At 39.9% G+C, this 9,449-nt stretch overlaps 1 protein-coding gene across 2 annotated transcripts; it reads right to left on the bottom strand.

Moving 5' to 3' along the window:
* Window positions 1-229: 229 nt before the first annotated feature.
* On the bottom strand, window positions 230-8,457 carry LOC105041912 (uncharacterized). Of its 2 annotated transcripts, XM_010919084.4 has the most exons (8): window positions 7,845-8,457; window positions 6,200-6,507; window positions 5,132-5,854; window positions 4,155-4,280; window positions 3,598-3,801; window positions 1,761-1,961; window positions 1,016-1,137; window positions 230-578 (listed from the first exon to the last, which is right to left on the bottom strand). In XM_010919084.4, the coding sequence occupies exons 1-8, from the start codon at window positions 8,110-8,112 to the stop codon at window positions 575-577; spliced, it is 1,956 nt and encodes a 651-aa protein (XP_010917386.1). In that variant the 5' UTR covers window positions 8,113-8,457; the 3' UTR covers window positions 230-574. The 2 variants fall into 2 exon arrangements, with proteins under 2 accessions (XP_010917386.1, XP_010917315.1); XM_010919013.4 differs by lacking the exon at window positions 1,016-1,137 and having other exon boundaries at window positions 7,845-8,352.
* Window positions 8,458-9,449: the final 992 nt, after the last annotated feature.

Raw genomic sequence — 9,449 nt, 5'->3', positions numbered from 1 at the left:
ACAAATAAAAGCCAGCCATCTTGCAAAGGGAACCTTGGGTCAAGCGACTCACAACTCACGCACGAGTTAAAGGAGACGCGGTTACAGTAGTTGGTTGGAGTCCCAAAATGGTGCCTGCACAGTTCTTGGTGGTTGCCAGAAACCTCTGTTCTAAATTACAGTTAAAGCACACCAGGGCTTTTCCATTCAGGGAAGCAGCACCAGAGACAGAGGTGGAAGACAAAACAACTTATTGGGGTATACAACAATAGCAGGCTATAGGAATGTACAATGACCCATGCTATCGCAACTATGAGTTGAGTCAGAGCTAGTGCTAAAATAATGACATGGTTATCATGAGCATTTACTCAGATGGTACCATCTCGTGCCACATGGGCAGGTAGCCTCTCAGGTGGGGTGCGCATAGAATAGAGAGGTAGGCCTGCTGCCGTAGGAGGTAAACCCGCCTAATCTCGCACGTGCATGCCCACACGGGAAGAAAAAGGATGATTTCTGAGAGCGTTGCATAACATTTCGAGCCCACAATATTGATGGTCGTGAAACCTTGGATGATCATGGGAGAATGGTGACTTGATCAGCTGCAACGGACGCAAAAACATTTTGCAGCTATTAAAGGCGGGAAAAAGATATGCCAGAAATTTAAATGAAAGGAACGGCATTTTACGATTTCTATTAATTTCTACATTTTTTCATATTTTGTTACACGTGCGAACTATTTTTGATGTGGCAGTAACCCACAAACTGTACAAATGTAGCTTGATCCATGGAAATCACGATTACCATTCCAACAAAAGATTACATGCAAACAGAGGATCACGACAACAAAAATATGGGAGCTCTAGCAAACCCGAGTATTCGGTCTGGCTCCAAAACAAGACACTCAACCCAAACAGCACAAGCCCACCCCAATCCCCAACAAGAAAGAAAGGCATAAATAAGTTAGAGCTCTACTCCTTCTCACGAAAATAAACAAAAAAAGAAATGTGTAAAAAAGATCAAGAAATAAATATGCTACCGTTCTTGCAAGGTGTCTGTTGATGGTAGCAATCTAGTAATAAAAGGTGCAAGGGCCGCAAGGAGTGCCTTTGGGCACTCCTCATGTGGCAGGTGTCCACACCCCGATATTGCAACAAGCCTCTGCAAAATATTATGCAACAAGACAAGAATTAATAGAAACCTCTTGAAAAAAATTGCTATTCCAAATATTTTTTACAGCAGAGTTACTTGCTAACGCGTGGAGATAGGAACATATGAAAGAAGGCAATATTATTTTTTACCTAGTTAGTAGCAGTGTAATGCCTGAAGGTTAGCTCAGCTTTTAAGTGCTTGTAAGGCCTTAAATCCAAGCCAGCCGACAAGATAACAGGAATAGGCATGGAATAAGAGGTTCAAAGAAAGAGGAGATTTACATATTTTCAAAGTGGAATTGGGAAATATAACTGTGTTCAGGAAGAAGAACAAATCCATAATCAAAGTAGTAACCACTTGTATAAGTTGCACTAGCAAACATATAATTGCTCCTAACAAATCAAGATATGCAAGCAGAACACTATATATTTTTGAATGGAAGGGTAGTTCAAACTTTCATTATCAACTATATTATTTGATAACCATTGCTTTCAAATGGATAAACATACCGGAGATGCCTAGCAGTTTCAGCATAACCAGCAGTACATTATATGGTAAACGAAACATAATGTTATTCTCCTCAACTATGAAAAAGTGCTCAAATTTAGCAACACTGAAGCTGTGAAACTTACTGAATTTACAAGCTGTGAAGCCATGGCTTGAGCTGATTTAAGAGAAACAAGTGCATCCTCAGCACCTGCTACTACCAATACAGGAAGGTCCTCTACAGATTTCAGCAACGTTGCTGCATTTTGTGGGGACAGAACTGTTGCAAATGACAACCGTCCTATCTCATGTAGCGCTTCATCCCAACCTTCCACAAACAATGGGGCCTGTATAAAGGGATATCAGTTTTGAACTAAAGCAAAAGCAAGCTTCATATTTTTATGCATAAACAGAAACTGCACAACAGGTTTAGAAACGAGGATTTGTTTTTCAAAAAAACAAAAATAAAGACACTATATGCCTCCTGTTGTAGTTCTAATAATGCGGAGGGCACCAATCACATCGCTTGTGAGTCAAGGAGGACTCACGTTTATAAAAAAGAGATCATCCTTCCTACATGAGGTATCTTTTAAAAGGCAAAACCGTGAGGCCCATGGGCCAAAGCAGATAATACCTCACGTGTCGAGCCGAGCTTTTGTCCACAACACCTCCCAAAACCAAAAACTGTATTTTTACCCTTCCACTTATGTTACACTAACATCCATAGTTCTAAGTTTGTGTTTAGATTCCGAAATAGATTTTGGCAGTCATGTTCCAACGTGCACTATGATATGCTGGCATAGACTTCAGTTCGTGGACTATAGAGCACAGGGAATTCAGCTGATCCCTTCCCTATCTTGCACTTCAAATCGAATGAAAAACAAAAAAACACATGAATCTGCTCATAAAAGTGACCACTCTAACTCCCCACTCAGAAATGAAGTTGCACTGCTTTATGTTAAACATGACTTAGTATTTTCAAGCAATCACAAAATTTAATCAAAGTACTTAGATATTTATCTGATTCTCCGCTTAGTAAAGTTTTTGAGTTAGACACGGGAGATTAAAAAAAACAAAATAGCAAATTTTTTACTCATCTGACTAATGGCTCTGAATGCCAAAAATCATCATAAGATCTAGACAGTCACAGAAAACCAAACTTGAGAGACAAGATAAAAGGTAACAACATTTGTCGCATGTGGCAGGTATGCTAGTAACTAACAACTCCATAAACAGATGAGGTTGTGTTCTAACAAATATTCACATGTGACATGCATGATGGTACTTCCAATTATGGAAGACTTAGAATTGGAACCCTCCTAAATAAAAAAGTTATTAAGAACAATAGGCATATTATTTAAAGAAACTATAGCTCATGAGGATGCAACGCTTGTATATGTATATAGAAGCCAACATCAACAAAAAATGCTCAGAATAAATTATTATCAGTTATGTTCCATAACATCAAAGAGAGGCTGATGTTAAAGTTTAGATGTGTCAGACAGGACCCAAACATGCACATGCAAGCAAGCAAGCGCGCACGCGCACAGAGAGAGAGAGAGAGAGAGAGATGCTACTTCACCATATTCCACATTCAAAAATAAAATGTTACATGCTTGATAGGCATAATTTGCAATGCAATGAATTTTCCGCTACAAATCAAAATGATCAGGTAACTCATGAGGTTTTTTGCTGCCAAATCATTGTACCAGAAGTTGACGCTAATGCGAGATAGCATTGCCAAAGAAATCAATAAAACCACAGTGTTGTTTTTCTACAAGTATTTCCATTTTCGAAAGGACAATATAGATGGAGAAAGAAAGGAAATTTATCCTTCAAGGACTTTACAAGTCAAAAAAATCAAGCACTAAACCAATATATCGTGGATAAAAGAAGTGCAAATAATAGGCTTTTAGTTAGGACAGATTATACTTATGGAAATAAAAATGCATAACAGAGTAGGTATCAAACTATCAATTATACCTTGTACAGGTCTAAAACTTCTGTTGTTAGCTTGGTAGCATCATACCATGCACGGCGGTTAATGACTTGAGTAATTTCAGTACGCAGCAAAGGACGGACCATGTGCTTCTTCCCCAGTGAAGTATGCAAGAGAATTCGGGCAAAGGCAGGAACAACTTCTCTTGATAAGCTGGCACTAACAAGTACCACTCCCTTGACTTCAATCTAAAAGATGCAAACATCAAGTTAAGAAAGCAAGCTAGTGAACCAGAAAAATATTGAACAAAACATTGCTTAGCAAGTAATCCTCATAGGAGAAGGTTTTCAAAATAATGCACATGTTCACCTGGCATTATATGCCTAAAAATTCCATTCACATGATTTCTACATGTAATTTTCAATGAGCCGTAATTTAGCAAAAGGGTTGGGTATCTCAGCACACGAGGCTCCTGCTACTATGGGGTCTAGGGAGGGTTAGATTTATGCAGCCTTACACCCTCATGAGGCTGTTTCTATGAAAGGGGTTAGATTACAATAACATCAAGATATACCATCAAAAGCATAATTCAGTAACTCACACTGGATTGACCAGAGGCATGTACTTTTTCTGCAGTTTTCAAAGCAAGAAGGCCTCCATCATCATGTCCAACCAAAATCACGGATGAAAATCCCATCTCCAAGCAGAAGGAAATAAGAAGGTCAACCTATACATTGTTAAAACAAAGGATCAACTTCTTCAAAATCCATAACATGATTGAAAACAAAGACCATATGTCAAAACTACTGGAAAGATTGCCTTGAATAACAGTCAAATGATGCAAAACCTGCAGTAGTGCACATATGACACATGATCATCAAGTATTCTTGATTTCATAATATATCATTCCAAGCCACTTTCCAATAGCTAATCCGAAGACTTAAAGAGCTAATTACAATTACTTCATTGAGTATAATTAGAAAAATTTATACATTATAAACAAATGGAAAACTAAGAAAGGCATGGAAATAAAAATATATAAATAGCATATGTGGAATGTAAACTGAGAAAATATGATGAATACACAAAAATATCTCGACAAAAGAGAGCTGACCAAGCTTCCATCCTGTACTCCAGCCAAGTATACCAACAACATACAGAAACAAAATAACAAATATAAGTTTCCAGCATCAATTGATACCCTCTGACTTGTAAACCAAATAGACCATTATGAGGGAACAAGGCAGAGACATTTTAAGAAGTAATCTAAATTCAAAGAAGAATGATGTAAATCGCAAGGAGGCAGTATAACAGTACCCAAAGAGAAAATGGATAGGACAAAAAATTAACAGAAATTGATTTACTACTCTCATAAAAGGCATGAAATAAAAATATACGAAAAGGTTTTAATGTCTTAAAAATAACAAGTAAACAACGTCTCCAACGGAAGCACTAAGCTACCAGAAATGAGCGCCAGTGACTTGTGTTGAAGATTCTATATACGTATATATTTAGCTTTGCAAAAGACTTGAATGAACAGCAACATATAGAATTGGACAAGAAGCATAAAAGAATCACCTGGGATTCTAGCATGTATGGGTTTGGCAATCGCTTGTCTTCCCAATCCTTCCTGCGTGGGCGAGATGTTAATCCCCAGCCAGGCCGATCAAAAGCCACAACTGTGCAACCAATCTTGCGAGCCAACACACCCATCACATGCCTCCACGAGAACACACCTCCTCCAAACCCATGGACCAAGATAACAGCAAACTTGCTCCTATTCTCTACCCTGCTTCCCGGACTAACAGAGCTAGATGAATATCCATCACTGTTGCCATCATCAAGGCTCAGAACAGGAATTTCATCAGAATAGAATGGAGGTGGAGTTGCAGATTCTGCTAACAGTGGTGCATACAAAGACGAATTTTGGAAGTGGTTACTAAAGCTTCTGTTGAGACGATGGTGGCTTTTAGATGGAATTGTCAAAGGCCTTTCAAGTTTAAGCCCTGCAGAGGAAAGGCTTAGTGGGCTTGCATCAGGACTGGATTCATGGAAGGGTGAGAAGGTTAAAGAATAAAAGCTTGGTGAGTCACACAGACTGAGCTTATAATGAACCGTAAGCCCATGGCAGGCAATGAACAAGCTATCAGTGTCTGCAAGAAAACTGATTGGAAGGTCACGCTCATCACGAACTATTGCTTTTCTTTTCATTTCACTGTCACTCTTTGAATTTCTTCCACAAGGCATGGGAGATCGAGGGATCTTATGGTATCCAGAAAACATATTCTTGCATGTCAGGCCCTGATATATAGAATAAGAGGAATTTAGCTGTAATAAAATACGTAGAATATTAATAGAAGTTATGCTTCACAAGACTAACACTTAAGAAGTCAAAAAGAAACGCAGACAACAAATTCTTTTCTGGAAAGCAGATTTTGATGAGTTCATGATACTTGGAAGAAAAAAACAGAAACTTGAAGTGCTACTATGTTTATATATTTTACACTTGCAGTTAAAAAAGAAAATTTGTGTATCTATATAAGCAAGTTTACAAAGGATAATAATAAATAATGTTACAAAGGATAATAATTAAGCATTTGAATCAAGAAAACAACAATTAGAAAAATGTACATGAAATGAACATACTGCTTCTGTATCTCCACGGTGAAACAAGAGCTTCCGCCGTGCTCTGCAGCTTGTCCTGTAAGCAACTACAACATGACCAAGCGCAAAGACCAATGAAGAAAGGAAAAGAACAGGCATCCCCCATGATTTTCTTAAATGCAGTCCCTCTCTCGCCAATGATGGTGAAGGTTCAGGTTCTAATTCAGAGATAGGAGTGTAAACACAAGCCTTAACTGACAGGATGAGCACTGAAGCTAGGGAACAGAGTGTTACTATTCCAAGATATGGACCATGAGAAAGCCCAGGACCATCGCACAAAGAATAAATGCCTGCAAGAAGAAAATATGATCATGCATGGACATAAGTACTTGAAAAACCCAAAGTATTGTCAAGGAATTTGAATATGAAATTAAATAGAATTTTTTTCCTCTCATTATAATTAATCATTAATATACAAGCAAAGGTAGAAGGAGAAATGGTTAACAGGTCAAGGGATATTCATTTTCCTTTTCTCTGTTCATGAATAACATATGCTTTAAAATATGTTTCCACTTTTTAAAGTTCTAAAGAAACTTGACAAATATCATACTGCCAAAATCTTTAGAATTGTCATTGAAAAGAAAAAGTATTTCTTAGTAAAAAGTCTCAATCCACCACCGTTTGTGTAGTTTAGATTAATTCATTTCATGAAAACACTTCACGTACCCAAAATTACTTTTATATATATATATAGATATAGATATAGATATATAGTTTGCCGATTTAGATAAAAGTATAACTAATGGTTCATTGAAAAGAGATTTTTTTCCCCCAAAAAAGAGGCATAACATGTTCCTTATTGAAGGAATTAAGCAAATAACAGAATAGGGAGCAAAAGGAACAGAAAGAAAACATAGCATCATTGAATACTATGTTAAACAAGGCCTATGTGAGGGACAAAAAAAAGAAAAAGAAAAGTCCTAACTTTTCAAACCCACAGATAGGTTTTGTGGACTAAAAAGTCCCAAGCTCATTTAATACACGTTAAAAGAAATTAGGGTTTAGATCTTATGCCGCATTTGGATTCACCAATTAGAGAAGATGTGAATATTTTAAACTTAATCGTATCTACTATGCAATTCAATGGGGGAAAATAAAATAAAATCCGTCTTCCAACAGAACTTTAACCCTTTTCAGGGAAAAAGAAAAGGAAAACTATGAGAATGGAGGAAAAAAGTTTTTAATAGCTTTAAGAAGAGCAGAGAAAAAGCAGAGCTCATGAAGGGCAAAATAACAGGGGGAAAGAAAGACGAGAAAAAAAAAAGGCATGAAAGAAAACCTTTTTTTCCTGCTCGAAGCTAAAAAATTATTCAACTGCTAATCATGTACAACAAAAGGAAAAGATGATTTCCCTTCCAATTTTGAAAACTAAAAGCCATCTTCTGTTCATGATAACCAAGCACCAATTCTCATTCGAGAGAAGATTAATCATACAAATCATGCTGTAAAACGAACCCAAAAAAGTAAGATCGTGAAGTAATATAAAAAAATTCCACATACGTTCTCGGCCAGGTTACTATTTCTGATTTCGCGACATATCATCGAGGAATCAGCCAAGAAAAAATATTGGAAAGCAACGAGAAACGAAATAAATCGATCCAGCAGAGTGAGGAGAGCAAAGCTATACATGTGATTATAAGAGATCGGATGATGGAAACCAGAGGTATATCCATGAGCGAGCTCTTGAAGCCATATCTCTCCAGGTGGCCCTTCACACCGTAGCACCTCGCGCAAGCGAACCTCGACGCCAGCGCCAGCGACACCGTCACGTCCCCGACTGCCACGAGCACCGGAGCGGACGAAACGAGAAGCGAAGCCACCATCGTCAACATGAAGAAGGCCGTCCTAAGGCCCCTCCGGATCCTCTCGAGATTCCCCTTTCCCCCGGCGGCCATGGCCGGAGCTCCCCTCGAAACGCCACCTGAAACCAGACCCCCTCTCCCGGAATCCAATCGATCACTCCCTCGTCGTCGAGCTCGCGAGAATCAGCAGCGGCGGTGTAGGAGAGTACAGCGGGAGAGGAGGGGACCAATCTGGAGAAACCCTAGCCAGCGACGGGAAGAGATCGGCGGTTCCGGCTTTCGGCGGCGATCCGGCCATTTCCAGGTGGGCTCTACTCAGGTGACGGATCGATCGGAAGCGCCATGCGCTAGGGTTCCTCAGAGGGGCAGAAAGAAAGAGTCCAATAAGAAACAGGAAGGAAAAAAAACGAAAAATAAATATACGAAGTACAGAACTTTCAGGCTTCAGTTAGAGAGACGGGGAGAGAGATGGGTGGCGATCGTTTTTATTGCATTATAGTACCTAATTATTTTCTTATTCTGTAATAATTTGAAATCTTCCTGTTCTCATTACTACCAAGTATCAAAATCGAATTTAACGACGATTGTAGGTGGGTTAACAGAATTTAATCAGCTCTTGTTAAGTTACCTCCGTTACGCGCCTGCTGTTAGTGGCGATGATACCCTTAGGTTCATTGTCCCCAAACGGTCGGTCCGGGAATGAGGATGTGAAACCGACCGTTGGATCGAAATCTGAGCCTTCCTATAAAAGTCTGTCTTGTTTCCTGCCGCGGGGAAAAAAAATTTACTCCATATAGAATGGGTCCCGCAGTGGCGGAGCGAGAAATTTGAAAGTGGAGCCGGTCATGTGGGGCCCACGTCTTGGTCATGCTGTTCTGTTTTGGTACATACTCTGCTTGCTCATATGACAGCGTGAAATGATCTGACAGTGGGACCATCAACAAGAAGGAAAGCATAAAGCCAGAGGGACAACCATTGCGACGCAACGGCATCACAGCTTGCTCATTTTCTTCACACGTTGGACGCGGTAGGTGGTCCCAGAAGAGCGGCGGGTCCTTGAGAAGGGCAGTGGCGTCATTGCACATAAGATAATTATAATTAGGACGCTGCGTCCATTGGTTGGTGAGGCGGATCGTGGTCGGACCGAAAACCGTAGTTGGGGTGGCGAGGGGTAAGTGGAAAATACGCTCCCCCAAGTCCGACACCCGTTTTGTCCGAACCGGCTAGAGCTCTGGGAGATTTTTGATACACTGGGGTGCCTTGCGTTGCGGAGTGTCACAGCATGATCTTTAACCTGGAGTTGCCACGTTGCGAGCGATGGGGGTGGGGGCGAACGCGCCCAAACGGAATAGGCTGGGGGACGCAACGACCAGATGGTGGAGATACGGCAGCAGGAGAAACTTTTATGTTGGATTTGGTGCATTGCCGGG

Source organism: Elaeis guineensis, chromosome 2 (assembly GCF_000442705.2).
Source record: "Elaeis guineensis isolate ETL-2024a chromosome 2, EG11, whole genome shotgun sequence".
Classification (NCBI taxonomy): Eukaryota; Viridiplantae; Streptophyta; class Magnoliopsida; order Arecales; family Arecaceae; genus Elaeis; species Elaeis guineensis.
This window is presented reverse-complemented; position numbering and strand designations above follow the sequence as displayed.